General features: G+C 55.4%; 1 protein-coding gene and 1 long non-coding RNA gene across 2 annotated transcripts; both read left to right on the forward strand.

The window, feature by feature from the left end:
- Positions 1–951: 951 nt before the first annotated feature.
- LOC141998062 (maestro heat-like repeat-containing protein family member 7) lies at positions 952–12,531 on the forward strand. The gene is made up of 12 exons (XM_074970699.1): positions 952–981; positions 5,256–5,412; positions 5,835–5,932; positions 6,293–6,415; positions 6,761–6,840; positions 7,280–7,385; positions 7,876–7,971; positions 8,726–8,830; positions 9,221–9,356; positions 9,584–9,678; positions 11,129–11,281; positions 12,183–12,531. The coding sequence occupies exons 1-12, from the start codon at positions 952–954 to the stop codon at positions 12,276–12,278; spliced, it is 1,275 nt and encodes a 424-aa protein (XP_074826800.1). The 3' UTR covers positions 12,279–12,531.
- Positions 12,532–12,861: 330 nt separating this feature from the next.
- Positions 12,862–15,874, forward strand: LOC141998596 (uncharacterized). Its single transcript, XR_012641849.1, has 4 exons — positions 12,862–13,745; positions 14,013–14,184; positions 14,410–14,598; positions 14,703–15,874. It is a non-coding gene; the product is annotated as an uncharacterized LOC141998596 (long non-coding RNA).
- Positions 15,875–18,294: the final 2,420 nt, after the last annotated feature.

The following is an 18,294-nucleotide window of genomic DNA, read 5'->3' on the forward strand; positions in this document are numbered from 1 at the left end:
GAGTGGTGGGTGTGGCAGTGACATCACAAGGGCCTTTGGCAGGACCTCAGCCTATTGGACAAAGGTGGTGGGGAGGCGATGATCTCACAGAGAGATCTTGACATCAGCCAGGCAGGACAGGGGTGCAGGACAGGGTCAACCTCGGAGATCCCTGTGGCTTTGCTTCAGCACGTCTCCTTCTCGAGGTCTCTCCTGGAGGACTGAGAGAGCATTCACTTGCACGTTCGTGAGCGCAAGGAGGACCCTCTTCGGAGTTTTCTCCTTTTCTTTTAGTGGTTTTGCTCGAAAACAGACGTCCCTGTATAGAAGGTAAGAGCCTCGGAGAGGTTTGGAACCTGTTCAGTCTGATCCATCAGGTGCCGGCTGAATTCTAGGAAAGGAAAACACTAGATTGTGGGGGCAGCATTTTATTTCCAACCTAGGACTTTGTCCCTTAGAATTACTGGGGACATTGGGGTTTCTCCTTTTTGTTTTCCTTTTTCCTGTCTCTCCCTCCTTTCTCATCTTCTCTTGCATCTTTGTCCTTTTCCCCTGCTTTCCTTTCACCACCAGGACCTGTCTGTGCGTGTGGAGCTGGGGACAGAGGGGGGGCGGGGGAGGGTTGCACTCCAACTCTCATTGCGGGAGGCCCTCCCAAAGACATGTGGCTGGAATGGTGCTCTAAGAGTGACTCCCTCCGGTGGTGACCCAGCACATCCGGTGAGAACTCTCAGCTTTCTGCTTCTCAGAGTCTCAATGCTGATTGGGGGAGCTTGGGGCTATTGTGAGGGAGGAGGCTCAGGTCTTTGTTACCCTCTTTTAAGACCAAGGAAATAGGCCGTAACCAAACATGTATTTGATTGCTCTTGCTGCTTTTCTCCATTCATTGTCTTTGAGTAATTCACGATTCTCTCTCTAATGGGCTAGTTCTTCTAAAATACTTACTAAATAATTAGGTTTTAATAAAGCCAAATGCAACCCCATACCTCCAGTAACAAGGGAGTCAGGCAGCACCCTACAGAATTGGGGACAATCCGCTGGAAAGCAGTGACCCTGAAAAGGATTTTAGGGCCATAGTGGACGAGCTGCTCAACATGAGCTGTCAATGTGAAACTGTGGTAAAAAAGGTTAAAGCCATTCTTGGATGAATAGAGTAGTGAGGATGGAAAGGGAAGTGAAACGGCATTGGTGAGACTGATGTTGGAATGTTGAATCCAGTTCTTGTGTCCACATTTTGAATATTATGTTAAAACAATTGGAGAGGGTGCAGAAAAGATTCATAACTGAGTGATGGGGATGATGCCCTATAATGAGACACTGAAAAACCTCAATCTGTTTAGTATATACAAGAGAAGAATGAGAAGTGAGTTGCTTGACTTCATGGAGAGAAAATGTTGAGTATAAAAGGGCTCTTTTATGTCGCAGAGAAAGACATGACAAGACCCCATGGATGGAAGCAGAAATCAGAAAAAGTATAATGACAATAAGACCCAGATTTGTAAGAGGGTGGTTCGTCATTGGCACAAAGTACTAAGAGAAATGATGGCTTCTCCATCTCTTGATCTCTTCGAATAAAGACTAGATGCCTTTCTGGAAAATGTTTGAGTAAAAGAAAAGCCCAGCTCTTCTGACATACAGGAGGCCTTAGGATACACAGGGGATCAGATTAAATGTTCAAACGGTTCCTTCTGGCCATAAAGTCGACTAACTTGTGAAAACCTAATTGCGGCCTGGGGAAGAACCTCTGTGTTCTACTATGTAGTCGGTGTCACCCCACAAGGAAGTGTCATTGAGTGGGGTGATCCAGGGGAAGCAGCTCAAACATCCAATGTCGCTGGACAGGGGCAGGACATCAGCACTGCAGGGGAGGGGTGGGTGTGGCAGTGACATCACAAGGGCCTTTGGCAGGACCTCAGCCTATTGGACAAAGGTGGTGGGGAGGCGATGATCTCACAGAGAGATCTTGACATCAGCCAGGCAGGACAGGGGTGCAGGACAGGGGCCACCTCGGAGATCCCTGTGGCTTTGCTTCAGCACGTCTCCTTCTCGAGGTCTCTCCTGGAGGACTGAGAGAGCATTCACTTGCACGTTCGTGAGCGCAAGGAGGACCCTCTTCAGAGTTTTCTCCTTTTCTTTTAGTGGTTTTGCTCGAAAACAGACGTCCCTGTATAGAAGGTAAGAGCCTCGGAGAGGTTTGGAACCTGTTCAGTCTGATCCATCAGGTGCCGGCTGATTTTTAGGAAAGGAAAACATTAGATTGTGGGGGCAGCATTTTATTTCCGACCGAGGACTTTGTCCCTTAGAATTACTGGGGACATTGGGGTTTCTCCTTTTTGTTTTCCCTTTTCCTCTGTCCCTCCTGCCTTTCTCTTCTTGCTTCCTTTGTCCTTTTCCTCTGCTCTCCTCCCACCACCAGGAACTCTGTGGGTGGAGCGGGGGGGTTGTGGGAGGCTCTCACAGAGAGGTGAGACTGGAATAGTGCTCCGAGAGTGATCCCCTCGGTAGTGACCAGGGCCATTCCTTGGACTATTTGATGAGAACCCTTAGCCTCCCACCCCTCAAAGTCTCAACCTTGATTGGCTGAGGAGGGGGCTATTGACAGGGAGGAAACTCTGGTCTTTGTTGTTCTCTTTTGTGACCAAGCAAATAAGTCCCAACCAGTTAGATGTTTGACCAATGTTGATGCTGCTCTCCATTCATTGTCTCGGAGCAGTTCATGATCCTCTCGAACATTCCAATTCTTCTGAAATAATTGCTGAATAATTACTATGAACAATTGTTGGTCTGTAGCTCATTTGAGAGCAACTCTGCTACTGACTGGCTGCATCAGCTAAGACAAGTCACTGCTCCTTTCTCAGCCTTCGTTTCTCCTTCTGTCAAGTACGAATAACAATCCTCTCCCACCTACCTTGCCATGGGTGGATGCTGGGGATCCACTGAAGAGTGTAACTCAGAGCAGTGCAGACTAGGGGGTGTCCTATCACACTGAGCCATAGCAGATTATGACCTAATATTCGATTTGATTTCTATTTTATTGTTTTGAAATTGTGAAAAGCAGCAACTACTTAGCTCAGACTGAAGCATCTCGTCTAATTTTCTAGAGCACAGTGTCTCCCCTTTGTGTACGATGAGACAGTTTAATGCACTGTGACAAAGAGGAGATGCTCTTGTTTTGCAAACAAATATTTTTGCAAAGAATTTTCATCCTACTTGTTACGATTTCAAGAAACAAAGTGGTTTCGTCTGAATGGATTTTCTGACAGAAAACAGTTTCCATGCAAATGTTCACACCTTATTTCCTGGGCTTTATCCCTGCCTCCGGGGGGTTGTTGTCTGTTAGCTAGAACAGGAGTCAGGACTGTTGTCTTCTCTTTCTGGCTCCGTCACCGCTTCGCTGTGTGACACATTGGGTAGGTCCAATGGGAACAGGGTCAATTCTCTAACTCCAGGCAGCAGGGAGCCTGGGTGAGATAAGGGATGTTAAGGCCGTCTGCGAAGGAGAAAGGGATGTTTCCAGGTGTTGAATGTCAAGAACTCTAAACTTTGCTAAAATGGCTAGTCTCGAGAAACAAGAACTAGTTGGGGCCAAAATTTAACCATTGTCTTTTTTAAAGCCCATTCAGGGATGTGAGTCCCAGAGAGCCATAGAGAGTGGGAGCAACTTGCCCAAAGTCCCACAGATCAATAGGCAGCAATGGAAGCAGGAGTGACCCTCCCTCTCAAAGGCAGGGGGACCAGACATTAGGGCCTGGTTGCAATTGCCAGCTGTGGGAGGGAGTGTGCGGCAGTGGTTAGTGAAGGGGTCCATCCATGGCTCTGACACTCAGTGTGACCCTGAGCTGGTAGCTGAGGCCCGTTTGCCGTCAGTAGGGTTGGGGTCCCATCGCTACAGCCCAGCGGGGTTGGGAGGCTCCAGGAAGGTGTGTAAAGTGCTGGGATGTCAGGATCCTGGAGGCGCTGTCACCTCCGCCCTAGGGCAGTGTTCTGCACCCCCCTGCTGCTGGCTGAGTTTCTCGATCCCTTGGCAATAAGACAGATTCTTGTTTTCATAGCCAGTCGATCGCCCTCGTGTCATCACCCTGCCTGCTGGCTGGGCAGGGTAACTCCTGAGGTCACCACCCTCTCCAGCCTGCCTTGGGCTTGGGGAGTGAGGAGGAGGGCGAGGGACGTCTGCTGACCTTGAACATCCGCCATCCATCATACCATCACCGAGAGCAAGTGAGTGGCATTCGGGTTCCTCGGTGTCTTCCCCTGTCTGTCTGGGGAGAGGCAGAAAGAGGGGGAGAGACTATCTCCAAAGGGGGATTTCATTTGCAAACAGCCCCCAAGAGCCCCTCACTCTTAGACTGGGCAGGGGCTTCTCCAGAGCTGTCTCCAGTGTGTTTGGAAAGGTTCCAGCAATGCGGCTCCCAGCTCTTCCCTTGTGGGACACTGTTCCCCAGGCTGAGAGTCTCTGAGCTGGGCCAGACCCTGTGAGCTGCTAAGCCTGGAAATCAAGGGGGAACGAGGAGGGCCCTGGTCTTCCTGTGCCTAGGGTTTTTGTGACTTTGACGTGGGGAATGGTATCCCAGGAGAAGTCCGGACTCCTGGCTTCTGTTCCTTCTCTAGCCTGGGTGGGAGAGTGGCCTGGGACGACAGGAGGGGGCTGCTTGTCCAGAGTAACCGATGGTGTTTGGGACTGATCCCATTGCTGGAAAAGGATGAGACTTCCTGGATATTGCAGCAGCAGGGATTACGAGGGGGAACGTTGGGAGCAGATCATGCAATGAACTCCTGCCCGTGTGTGTAGATGGCACTCCCTGCACTCCTGTGGGGGCAGAGGGGGCTGCTGTGGTTGGAGCAGGGAGGAGGAGGGACGGAAAAGGGCCAGGAGTGAAAGGCTGCCTTGAGCCCAGACTCACCCCTGCTCCCCGCTCGGTTCCAGGATGGCCAGGCTCCTGCGGATGTTGCGGAGGAAGGCTCTGCAGGTGGCCCCAGAGCCTGAGGGAAGCAGCTGCCGTCTTCCCAAGGGGCAGAGCAACCCCTGCGTCCCCGCTGGCGGGGAAGCAGCTCCCGTCCAGGCCAGACGGCGGAAGTGCCCGGCCTTCTGGAGAAGGAACCCGGCTCCCGGCGCAGGCGCCGAGCTGGGAGCGGCCCCGACCAGGCCCCGGTGGAGCTGGCCCAGGCTGTGGTTTGGCAGACAGGACCCAGCCCAGGAGGGGCGCCGGGCAGGGTGGCTCTGGGGCTGGTTGTGTGGGCAGCAGCGGCCCCAGGAGCCCAGCCCTCGTTCCCATCAGGAGGCCTCGCCCTGCCCGGTCTCTGAGGCCCTTCCAGCCCCCGCCGGCCAGGAGGGGGAAGGTCCCTGTCCCAGCACCGGCAGCTCAGCCTGGGACAGCGGCAGCACCTGGGCCTCTGGCAGCAGCCAGGCCGACGGGCGCCACTGCTTTGCTCCAGGTGAGGAGCCAGGCTGGGCGCCGGGAGGGCTGAGGACGGGATGTGAACACCCTGGGCCCAGACGCTCTCCCAGGGATACGGGGGGGGTCCCCAGCCCAAGTGTCTGGCCTGAGCCCCGCGAACCCCACGGACAGCAGCAGCCGTCACACAGCTGCCCCTTCCGCACGGGGACCTGGGGTGGGGGCGTGAAGAGCTGCTGCCACCTTGGTCCTTGCTGCTCCGGGCGGGGGGAACAGGCACCACCCATGGGGTCCTGGGCAGGGGAGGGGGGCTCTGCTCTGGGCTTCTGCAGCTGTTGGGGGCTGAAGGCATCCCTGAGAGGGAGGTCTGGGGCCCCATCTGCCCTGGGTGCCTGAGGTGGGAAGGGGGGTCTTGAATCCTGCTCTGCCCACCACGCCCCTGTCCTTCCCTCCTTGGTGCAGGGAGCCCCCTGGATTCGGAGCAGGAGGAAGGGGTGGACGTGTCCAAAGATGAAGCTGCTCTCAAGGTCATCCGAGAGCAGCTCCAGTGCAGACATAAGGTACAAATGTTCCCCACCTGGGCTGGAACCAAGATTGCCCTGTCCCTTCCCAGCATCCCCACCCCCTGCCGAGGGTCTTGTCCCTCCTGATCCACCACCCCTAATGGGGCCCTTTTACATCCATGATGTGGGACCCCCAAGATGGGGGTGTTTGTCCCACAACAGCCGAGGTCGTCTCCCCCGACAGGCACTGTCCCAGTTCCTGATCCTGCTTGTGTAGGAGTGGTGGGGGATTTGGACAATAGGCGGGTCCCCACAATCCCCCATTGAGGCCTGAGCCCTGGAGCTGGTGTGGGTGGGGCAGGAAGGTCCCTAGCTAACAGGTTCTCTCTCGCTATACCCCACTCCTGGTGGGTACAGGATGAGGGGCAGCAGCTCCTGTTCCTTCAGGCCATCTACCCCGCATGTCTGGCTGCACGGGAGAGAGGGGAGGACACGCTGGAGCCGCGCTGCTGCAAGGCGGCTGTGGTGAAGAGGATCGTGGTGAGTGAGACACGCCATACGGCAGCTGGAGGGAGGGGGGCAATTGTGGGGCTGGGGGGCAGCTGAGAGTGGGGGACAAGGAATCACATGGTCCCAGCTCAGTCGTCGGGATGGGGCTGAATGAGGGCAGTTTTGACAGGGAGGAGGAGAGAAGGGGATTGGGAGTGAGCTGGGCAGGAATCCAGGAAGGGGGACAAGTCGGATGGGCAGGAAGGAATCGGGGGAGTGGGAGGTGGTGGGGGATCCTGCTGGCCATGTGGGGCACTGGCTGTGTCATCTCCTCACTGGGAGGTGTCAGTCGGGCCTGAATCTCACATGCTCCTTTGTCTGCTTCGCGTCTCACAGGAGCTCATCGAGGAGCTTCCCGACGACTCGTCACCCAGTGCCGTCCTCGCCCACTCCCTGGCTGCAGTGGGCAACCTCTGGTACCGAGACAGCCCCACCCCCCCACCCCGCCGGCTCCCCTCACCCCAGTGCTGCTCAGGCCCAAGGCTGGGAGTCACCGTCACTGTCCCTCCCAGGTCACCTCCCAAGAGTGGCGCCTCTGGCAGAGATGGTGGGGTGGGAAGGGTCACTCTCTCCTGGCAGGGCTCTTCTTTTCACTCCCATAACATGACAGGGGCCTTGGGGATGGGCTCACTCCCGGTCTCAGATACAGGAGGGGCAGCAGGCTCCAGGGAACAGGAGCTATTCCTGTCCTGCCACTGTCTGTCTGGGACGCCTTGGCCTTGTCATTCCCGAGCTCAGTGCCTCAGTTTCCATTCTCGCCAGTCTGTGCCTCTATCCCTGTGGGTTGGTGTCCGTGTTGGCGACAGTCCCACCCCCGTACTGCACAGTCTAATGCCAGCTCCTCTCTCTTGCCAGCACCATGAAACCTGCCCTGGAGCCAGCCCTAGAGACCCACCTCTTGCGAGCTGCCCTTCACTCTGTCTTCACCCTGGGCACGGAGAAGGACACCACCGACATCCAGGTACCTCCTCCTCCTCCTCCATCCTCTTACTTTTCCAGAGTGGTCCTTGGTCCCTGCTCCCTTGATTCGCTGGAGCTCCAGATTTAGGGGTGGGGTAGCGGAGATGGAACAAGCTGCAGGGTTGGATCCTTCCCTCCAGCAGGGAAGAGATTACTCCTTCCTGGGGGATTTCTTTCTTTCTTTCTTTCTTTCTTTCTTTCTTTCTTTCTTTCTTTCATAAGCCGTGTTTTGCCCAGAAGCCCAGCTTCCATCCATAGCAACTTGGCTGTTTCATACTCTTCTGCCTACAAGGCCCTCTGCAGAGACCTGCTAAGCTCATGGATCAAAGGTCCAGGGGTCATCAATTCTTGCGAATTGCCTGCAGTGGGATGTGAAGGAGAGAGGCCGGGAGATGTGTTTGGGAGTCTCTCCAGTGCTTCCCAGAGACCCCTCTTCCCATCCTGTGGCAGGTGTAGGCCCAGGTTCCCTAACTCTGACCCATGCTTTGCAGGATCTGCACAAAGTCATCCCAGAGGTCCTGGATGCCATGCTGGGGAATCTGCTGGCAGAGTCCCCAGACACAGACAGGCTCCACTTCATCTTGGAGGTGAGCCCCATTTCACCTGAACTCTTTGGGGGACTGGTAAGGAGAGACTGGAAGATCCATTTTCTACTGTGTCCTCCTAGCTGGGTCCCCAATGGGCCGTCCTTGGTTGGGGAGGTCAGTGCAAGCAGTATCAGGTCCTTCCTTCTTGAGGGAGAGAGGAAGGAGCGGGGAGTTCAAGCCAGAGCTCTGCCTGGTTCTGCTGAGCACTAACCACAGGGCTCCTGGCTGTCTTGGGGAGTGAGAGTCTGAAAACCCACCCTTCCCCCACCCCTCCAACACACACACTCCATGAGATTTGGGAGATGGTTCTCAGAGAAGAGGCACACGCTCCTTCCTAGAGAAACAGGAGGATCCCAGGGAATCAGCCCTTCCCTCTGATCTGCTCTGAAATTCCTGGGGGGATTGTGTTCTCAGTCACTCCCTACATCCCCCCAAGGATTTTCGTAGCAGGGAAGGGCCGAGGGTTCAGTCTCCTTTCTGGTGAACTGTTCAGGAATCAGGAGTTCTGGGAGGAGGGGACCAGCCCCGACCCCGAACATTGTCCCAATCGAGAGAGACGCTGACAAGTTGTGACCTGCAAGGTACAAGCTGCGTCCTGGGGGAAAGAATCCCCTTCTAAAGCTCTGCCATCAAGGCCTCAGATATTCCCCCCTGCGCAGAATGTCTCAGGCCCCTGGGGCTGGGGTCGTGGGGGGCTCATTTGCAAAGCAGGTGCACCTGGCCACTGAGTTTGACCTGCCTCCTTTCCCCACAGCATGTCAACTTGTGGGTCGTGTCCAGGGTGTCCCAGGAGCGAGCCAGGGCCATCAGGAGCAGCACAGCCCTGCTCAGATACACAGTCACCCTCCCTGAGTTTGACGTAAGTGACCTCTGACCCCAGCTTGCTGGCTCCCGGCAGAGACGGGCTGGCTCCGGCGGGCTGCAGGATCTGCTGCTGCCGGGGCTGTGGCTTAGGAGGGTTCTTCAAGGGGAAGCAGGGTCAGAGCAGGGAGTGAGCTCTGCTTGAGTCAAGTTCTTCTTGTCCTGGTTCAGTGTTGTCCCTGGGCCTTTAAGGGGCCCATGCTCCAGCCCCTGCTTGGCATCCCAAAGCAGCTCCGGGCTCCCTTGGCAGCAGAGCAAATGAAGGGTCGATCTCAAGCTCCTCTCCCCCAGCATCTCCTGCAGAGGGGCTAAGGGGAAGGAGCCCTCTGGCCCAGGGCAGCTGACAGGAACATGCTGATGGAGTCCCCTCTCCTCTCCCTTCCATTAGATCTCAGCCGAGTTCCCTAAGATGGGGCACCATGTGGCCCAGCTGGCTCTATTTGTCAGCGATTCAGACAAGGACATCAGCCGGCAGGCCAGGGAGGGGACTTACCGGCTCTACCAGCTGCTGCTCCGACAGAGGGGTAAGGAACCCAGCTGGGACACGGAACCCAATAGGGACTGAGAGTGACCACAGGTGGATAATGGGACCCCAGACCATTTCTCTCAGACTGACCCCAGCTGGAGGACAAGTCTCTCTCTGCCTCTGTTCTCCACTCCACTGTGGAGCCACCAATGGGATTGGAAGGGCACAGAAACTGCAACCAGAAGGAGAAAAGTCTCTCTCTCTCTCTCTCTCTCTCTCTTCCAGGCCTGACCATACATGACGTGGAAGATCTCTGGTGCTATGACTGGCACCAGGACAGAAGGCTCTTGGGCTACAAAAATACAGCCAGAGTTGGGGAGGTAAGGGCACTGTGCCAGGGCATGACACAGCTCAGGGAGTGGGGCTGGCTGGGTTCCCTGCAGTGGATGCCTCCTGGAAACAGGAAAAGAGCCCACTCCTTATTTCCAGCTCAGAGTTCCTCATCCAGCAACCAGTGGGACAGGCTGGTGTTAAAGGTCCCACATTGGAACCTCACTAGTTGCCGTGATTTGAGTGTCTTACATGGCTGCATTGCTACATGGCATAAGGAGGATCCCCGGGTGGGTGAGTTAATATAGGATTATGGCTCTGGGTGTCTCTCTGCTCCTTTTCCCCCTGGCTGATCCCCAAGTGTCTGAGAGGAGAGCACTGGATCAGTCAGTCACGATTGCTTGATCAGACCCTTGTTTAATTCCCTGCACCCTGTAGAAGCAGAGAAAGGAGGTGGGCTTTGCCCAATTCCATTGCCGGTCAGGAAGGAGAATGCCCCAACCTGGGAACTGGGTAGGGGACACAGTGAGCTCCAGAGCCAATATGGACCACTTGCGCCCCCCTCATGTCTCCAGACCCAGCCAGGGAATGGCAGAGTATCTGGACCTCAGCCACTGTTCCAAAGAAGCACATTGTCACTGACCCAAGTTGCGGCTACTTGCTGCACAAGTAGAAAATCAAAGACACCCCCCTGCCTCCGTCTCACAACTGTGGTGAGAATATCCAATCCTTCGAACACACCGTAACACAGTGCCCCCAGACTGGAGTCAAAGGTGAAATGGGTGATTTCCACAACATCACAGAGGAGGCCTTGGAGTGGCTCCTGGATCGACAAGGGCATCGACAGAACGCTGCTCCACAGACGCCCCGTGAGAGAGACTGTGTGAGCTTGTCCCGCCTACCACAAGCTGAATTGCTGCAGCGGAAGAAAAGTCTCCAAGGAGCGTCTGGGATGGGGACTGGGCCATGAGTCTCCTTGTCCTTGTCAGGCTGCAGGTTGGATTCCCTGTGAAGAAACCAAGGAGATGCAGAGGCCATTCCCAGCGACGAGAGAAATCACTAAGCTGTGGGGAAGAGACCTTTGGTCTGTCAGCTCCAACCCCCTCGCCCCCCACAACACACACACACTCCTCTAGCCGCTGAGATGCAGGAGATCTCTCTGCTGGAAGCAACACAGGGTCCCCTGTCGTCTCTGTGCCCTGCACAGCAGAGTGGGCCTTCTCACACACATTAGAGATCCATTTCCAGCCCATCCTGGCCCCTGCCAGAAATTGCCCTCCCGAAAGAGCCACTGGAGGCTTTGGTCCCTAAGTATCTGCAACCTTTTAATAAAGGGGCTTCCCTGAGCCCTGGGGCCCTGAAAGCCTCCTGGGGAATGAACTGCCTTGGCCACAGCAGCTCTCTTCCCCGCCCTTTGGGGCACTGGACGCCATTGTACCGCCAGGACTTGGAGGCTGGCTCTGGGCAATCTGCTCGAGCCTCGTGTCCTCTTGGTTTTAGGTCTTTGGAAAATTCTTCTCCATTGGTCAGAAGAGGTCCTTCCTGCAGACAGCAGTGCTGGCCATCCACGACCCCCTGTTGCGTGTCAGCCAGGCTGGGCTGGTGCTGGTCTACTCCCTCCTGGGGGAAGCCCAGCAACTGATGGGGGTCACGGTAAGCAGCTGCAATTATCTCAGGAGCTTGGGGTGGGGGCCAGGGCCTCATTCCCATCCTATCGCCATTCCCTGGCCTGGTAGCAAGGAGCCTAGTGAGGACTTCTGGACTTCATGGACTTCTCTTCTTAGGATGTAGTGCTCTGCTATCACTCCTAGAAAGGACAGGAGAATCCCCTAAGTGCCCTCTGGGAACCTTTCCTGCCCCACAGAGCTGCACCCATTTCCCCATAGCCTAGTGTCCATGTCACCCGAGCCACCATCTAGAGTTGCTCCCATCCCTGGCAGCCTGGGAGGCCAAGGACTGACTGGTGCTGGCGACTGACCAGGAAGGGCTGAGGCACATGGGCGTGGGAAGCTGGTCTTGCTGCTGGTCGGGCTGGACCCGCTCTCAAGAGATTGGGAGGATTCAGTCAGCAGGGGCTGCTGACCTGCCCCCTTCACCAGGGCTGCCATCCTGTGGCTTCAGCTTTTGTCACTGGGGTGACTTGGGGAAAGGTCTCAACCTCTCCCCATCCCACTTCACTGCTGCCAGAATCCCTCCTGCCCCCCGCCACCCTGCTAGAGCCCCCTCCCTGCCCTACCTGGGTGGGGATGGAGGTAGGGGTGGAGGAGAGGGTTCTACCAACTTGAGCGGTGTCCCCAGGTGGGTTGGAGGTGGAACAGCTGTCAGGGGCACGGATGGGGAGGTGGCAGGAGCTCACCGTACAAGGAGGGGGGTTGGCACTGGAGGTCACTAGAGAGGACAGCAAGCCTCCATCCTGGGGGTCAGGAGGGTGAATCCACCACTCAGACAGGAGCAGCTGCTGGGTGGAAATGATGGTGCTGGTTCCAGGTGCCCTTAATCCTCCCTGATTCCTGGGGAGTGTCTCCGTCTCTGACATGTTCTCGTTCCCCTGCAGCACGAGGATGTCACAGCCAAGATCATGGGCCAGCTTCACATCATCAGGCACTTGCACCAGATGCCTGAGGTGCTGCAAGGGCTGTGGCTCGTCTGATGCTCTGAAAGGTTCCCCTCCCTGTTCAGCAAGTCCCGCTCCCTGCTGCAGGTACTGCTCTGTCTCACTGTAAATGCGGGGCTAGCGGAAGCGGAAATGGAGGCCCCTGGCACTCCCAGAAATTCTCTCCCCTCTCTGTGGAACTGGTCCTTCCCTCAGCCCCCCAGATTCCTTCATCTGGGGCAGGAGCTCTTTCCCTCCCCCCCATACCCCTCCACTCTTTCCTTGATCTCACCCCCATCCCATTCCCCGTGCTCCCAGGCAGAGATCTTCCTGCCCCATATGGCACAGAAGGACCTTTGGGTCAGGGCTACGGACTGTCTGCCCAACTGAAGCTCAGGAAGCTCCACATTTGAGGAGGTGAGGCTGGGACAGAGGCTCAGAGCTAGCTTCATCTCCTTCCCTTTATTCTTCCTTTGGCCCTTCTCTGGGCTCTCAGAGTCTGACATGAAGAGGAGCCTCCTCCCCCCGTGTCTTCTCGGCCCTGGGGTGTGTGACAGCCTCCCAGATGGCTGCAGTCAGAAGCTGAGCCACCTCCGGGAGCAGTGGGGACAGGTCCCTTGTCCGAGGAAACCAAGCAGTGGTAGTTCTCAAAGAGGCTGAGAGGGAAGACCCTGTTCCCTCATGGAGGTAAGAGCCATTGACTTCTCTGGGCATGTGTGTTTCTTCGGGGAGAAATGGGATCTCTGCTGCATAGCCTGGCTGGGAGCTTCCCCCATCCCTGGGACAGAGACATCTCCATCAATGTGCCACCCTTGTTTTTTTCCTAGCAAGAGGCTCCCCAGAGAACTCCTCAAACCTGTTCTCCTGGGAGCGTTTGTGGGAGGAGGCTCCCATCCCTCAGTCTCCAACTCCATCATGCAGTCTCTTTCACCTAACATCTCCGCTCTCCAGCCCCACTTCCCGCAGCAGGACAAACAGACCTTCAGCTCCTAGAGAACAGACTCTGACCTCCTTCTGATCAGCAATGGGGTTTCACCATCCTCTCAGCAAACCTGTCAGCCGGGCTGGACCAGATTTGAAGGAGGAGGGTATCTAACAGGGTGGCTTGGCCTGTGGCTGCCAAGCCTGGGGCTAGGCCAAGTTGATGACCAAGTGAGCCCCACCTGAGAGGAAACAAGGGGAAACAGCAACAAAAGTACAGAATCAGAGCGAGCTGTTCAGTCGATGGCCTTGGGCCAAAATCTGGAGTCCAGGGTAGGACTGGGTTCTCTCACTGTCCCTAAGGAAGGGGACACAGAAGACCATAGAAACCCAAGAAGGGCAGGCCGAGCCAAAATCAGGCTGAGGCAGAACTCCCCACGAGGGTGGAAGGCCTTGTTTCTGTTCAAGGACACTCACCTGGTTGGAGGACAGTCACCTGGTTGGAGGGCTGAGTTCCTAGGCAACAAACTGCAAGAGTGAGTATCAGTGGGGTTGCTCACCCAGCTAGAAAGCGGTGACACGAGGCCTGGCCAGCATCTAGCGGTGAGTGAACTCTGGGACGCACCTGGTTCCATTCTGGAAACAGCCTGGTATTGGAGAGTGGGTGGGGAGAGCAGGGGGGTGGGAGGGGTTCCTGAGGCTGGGGTGGGGAGGAAGCTGTGGGGCTGGGAGGGGAAGGACATGGTCCAGCTTGTGGGAGGGATCTGCTGGCTGTGTCTGGAGCCCTGTGTAGCCTCTTCTGTGGGAAGTTCCCATGGGTCAGTGGGGCCTGAATCTCTCCTGCTCCTTTGGTCTTTTTGGGCTTCACAGGAGGTGTCTGGTGAACTGCCCTTGGACTCTGGGCCCAGCACCGCTCAGAAATTATTCGCTACCTTCAGAGAGACAGGGCACAGCTCAGCCTGTTGGGTAGGCTGGAGACTCACACTTCACTCGAACACACGACGCTGAGGTGCTTTGGGAAGCACAGTAACAAAGAAGAGATGTAAGTGAAACTAAGCAGGAGAAAGAGACAAATTTCAAACAGACAAAGAAAACAAAACACACTTTGTAGTGACTTAAACTGAATCTTAACAAGTCACAATCTTTGCCTTAGCAGTTTCCAGACTAACATCTCAGCTTTCCTAACAGACCTTCTTTGATGTCCCTGTAAGGTACAAAACTTCTCTGTCCAATCCGCTGATTTGATTGCTTCGTCTTCTGGTTTCAGACCCTCTGTTCTCCTTCTGGGCTGCCTGGACCCTGACTGTAACATCTCTCTGGCCCAGCCTCTGACACAGATGTGTGCTGCAGCCAGCCCAGCGCAGGGAGCAGTGGGGACAGATGATCTCATCCTGTCAGACCAAGAAACAGGGGTCCCATTGAGGCTTAGATGGAAGATCCCAGGCATCTCCTGGAGGTAAGAACCGTCCACTCTTCTGGGCACTTGGGGCTGTTGCAACAAAGAGGGGGCTCCTGTTCCATAGCCTATTTGTCCTCATGACTGTGTTTTTTTATTCTCAGAGGATGCGTCCGGGACCCTGGAGACTGTTTCATGCAGGAGCTTTGAGCGGGGAGAGATCACTCACTGTCATGACCCATGGGTCATTAACCCGGGTCTGCAGGGTTCCTGGGAGCAGCCACCCTCCAGCACGTCACCTGGAAGCCTACGAAAAACTGCTTACCTAGGACTGACGAAGTCCAGACCCAGTTTGAGGCTCCTATTGGCAGAGTCCCAGAGCAGCTAATCAGCCCCCAGGACCTCCTTAAACCAGCAGCAGGAACAAGAAGCTGTCTGAACACCCGAGCTCCTCCCCGCCCCCTCTGGACCGTGTGTTGGCTGTTCCTGCTCCCACTCCCCAGGCTTGATTTCCTGGCATGCGGACTCGGGGTGACTCATCTGACTTGAGGTGCTGAACACAATTTGGTCTTTTGCTTCTGCTCTTCCAGTGTCCTGACCCAGCTGACTCTTGACTCCTGTCTCCTGAGTGTGGACTCTGCCTCTGACCACTAGGTCTGGCTGCCCATGACCCGGCCATGACACTGACTTTTCTACAATTCCTCCAGTGCCCTTTTCTGCTCTCCAGCTCTGCTCTCCCAGCAAGACACACCGATCCCTGGCTCCCAGAGTCCTGCTTGCCTGCTACTCAAGGGCTCAGGGGGAGAGCTTTTCTTGCCCCCTCCCCTACCACAGCTGCTTTTCCTCGGGGACTCTCTCTAGCGCAGAGGAGAATCCGTCCTGGCAGCAATTCAGGAAGTCACGGAAGGGACGGTCTGCTCAGCTCCCTCTGCAATGCCACTGCCCGAGACCATTACGAGTGGGTGCCCAGTGACTGCGCCGGCAGCTCCCTGAGAGACTCCTGGGGGCAGGGTAGTCGTGTTTCCCGGTGACCGCAGGAAGCCATGCAAAGAGTGCGGCATTGAGGAGACTCTCCTGCTGTCCCAAAGGGTTTCTGTTCTCCTGCACGGTTAGACCGTGGGGCCGGCTGGCAGAATGGGGAAGAGCTGGTTGGTGATGAGTCGGAGGATTCACCATAGAGGTGGCAGCAGCTGCAGATCCTGGAGTCCCTGTGGTTGGGTTACCATGCGTCCGGATTTTCCCGGACATGTCCGGCTTTTGGGGTTTTAAATCGCCCTCCGGGAGGAATTTGTAAACCTCTCCAAAGGGCCGGGATTTCCCTCCCAATGCAGCACTCTGGGGGCGGGGGGGGGGAGCTGCGTGCTCTGCGGGGGAGCGCGGCACTGTGTCTGGCTCCGCACCCCAGACACACTGCTCTGAGCAGCAGGGTACGGGGGCCGGGGGGGCTGGAGAAGGGGCATGGGGTCCCAAGGGACAGTCAGGGGACAGGGAGCAGGAGGGGTTGGATGGGTCAGGGGTTCTGGGGGGAGCCTGTCAGGGGGTGGGCATATGGAGAGGGGTCGGGGGAGACAAGGGACAGGGAGCAGGGGGGGTTGGATGGGGCGGAGGTTCAGGGGGGAAGTCAGGGGCAGGGAGCGGGGGGGGTTAGATGGGTCAGGGGTTCTGCGGGGGGAGTCAGGGGACAGGGAGTGGTTGGATAGGTGTGGGAGTCCCGGGGGTCTGTCAGGGGGCGGGGGTGCGGAGAGGGGGCAGGGCAGTCAGGGGACAGGTTGGGGGGAAGTTCTAGGGGGGCAGTTAGGGTGGGGGGGTTTAAGGAGGGGGCAGTTGGAGACAGGGAGAAGGAAGGCTTAGATAGAGGGCAGGGTCCTGGGAGGGGGCAATCAGCGGACAAGGAGCAGCGGGGGTTGGATGGGTTGGCAGTTCTGTGGGGGGCAGTCAGGGGGCAGGAAGTGGGAGGGAGTAGATAGGGGGCAGGGCTACCACTCCTCCCCACCCTCCCCCCCAGAGTGTCCTCTTTTTTGAAAGTTCAAATATGGTAACCCTACCCTCTGGGCCCAGCCTCCACTCCTGAGAGTTGAGGCGAACCTCCCCCTGTTCTCAGGGAGTCTTTGGCTTTCGCAGCTGGGCCTGCCTGCCGAGACAGAGGACTCAGTGTTTCCATCAGGCTGCTCAGTTGCAAATGCAGCCACCCAAAGCCGTGAAGAATGGAAGCGAAAGAGCAAAGCTGGACCCTCCGCTGAGCTCCTGCCATCAAGTGAGCCCAGCCTGGGAGAGACGAGGGAAAGCTCCAAGGTGGCTGGCGGCTGCAGGAATCCAGGGGAGGAAAAATAAATAGTTCATGATGAATCCTACGGGCTTTGTCTTGTGTGGTGAAGGGTTTAAAATGGGTCTAGTTACTATCACATTCAACTTTACAATCGCTGTGTCTGATTGAAGGGCAGGTCTGGAAAGGTCAGAGGTCACTCGAGGAGCTTCAAGTCTCCGATTCTGTCCCTATTGCCTGCTTTGACCAGCTGACCTCACCCCAACACATCCCTCAGGTGGTCGCAGTGGTGAGCTCTTTCCCTCTTTTTCTGGATTAGCCGCCAGCATGGGGACAGGATACATGTGGCCAAGGAAATGGAGAGGCATGGGGGTCACTTGCAGAGCCATGCAGATAACTTGCAGAGTTGCCTGTTTATGCAGCTCCTCTTGCGGGAGCACGGTAGGGTCCCGTGCACTCAGGGGCACCATTTCAAATTTTGGTGGTGGAGGGGAGGATAATTTCACCATGATTCAAAGGGCTACTTCGGCACCTGAGAACTCTAGTGTGTTGGCAGATAACCTAGCAGTGAGCTGACAGGAACACTTGCCCGACTGCTTTCCGGGGAAGACAGCTAGAAGAATGGCTCCAGGGAATGGTTCTGGATCTCTGAGCTGTTTGGACACTTTCAGGGAACATTCCCGATGCAAGACAGAGATCCCCAAAGTTATCCTGGGTACCCCTGAGAGACTTATGGAAAACTAGCAGATACCACATCTCTGCTGTCACTTTGCACTGACAAACTTGGACTGTCCGAACTTGTTCATGTATTTTACTTGCTTTAAGCTCTCAAGAACTTTCACATATAAAAGAAAGAAAATTAAATAAATGACGTAGTTACACTGATATAGGGCCGTAGCGTAAACCCGACCTCAGAGTTGTCCCATTGAAATGGAATTATTCACAGCAGTCATTAAAGTTAAACATGCACATAAATGTTTCCAGGGCCAAGATTAAGGCCACAGCGTATGAGAGGTGCAGACAGAAGAAGAGAAGAGCGGTGCAAAAACTGAAATACCACTTGGAACGTGGCCCAAACAATGCAGCATGACAAATAAACTCATCTTGTTATACAGTAATAGAGCTGGTTCAAAATGGTTTTACACTCACAATGCAACCTTTGAACTAAAAATGCCACTTGGGATTACAGTGATCATTTGAAAAAAGTTCCTGTTTAAAAAAAAACATTTTGGATTTCTCTGCCCACTTGAGAGAGAACGTGGAGTTTTTCCCACCAAAACTAAACAAAAATTTGATCATTAAAAACGTTTGCAAATAAGTTTGAAGAATATTGTGGGGGGGGCGGGGGGAGAGGTTTCTTTTTCAATTTTCATGACCCTCTCCCCCTCCCCCTGCTATTTTTGACCAATTCTAATTATGAATAAATGTCTGTCTCTACATGAATGATAAATATGTCTGCTCCTGAAACATTTCCAAACAATAGCTCTCATCAG

This window comes from Natator depressus, chromosome 14, assembly GCF_965152275.1.
Source record: "Natator depressus isolate rNatDep1 chromosome 14, rNatDep2.hap1, whole genome shotgun sequence".
In the NCBI taxonomy this organism is placed as follows: domain Eukaryota; kingdom Metazoa; phylum Chordata; order Testudines; family Cheloniidae; genus Natator; species Natator depressus.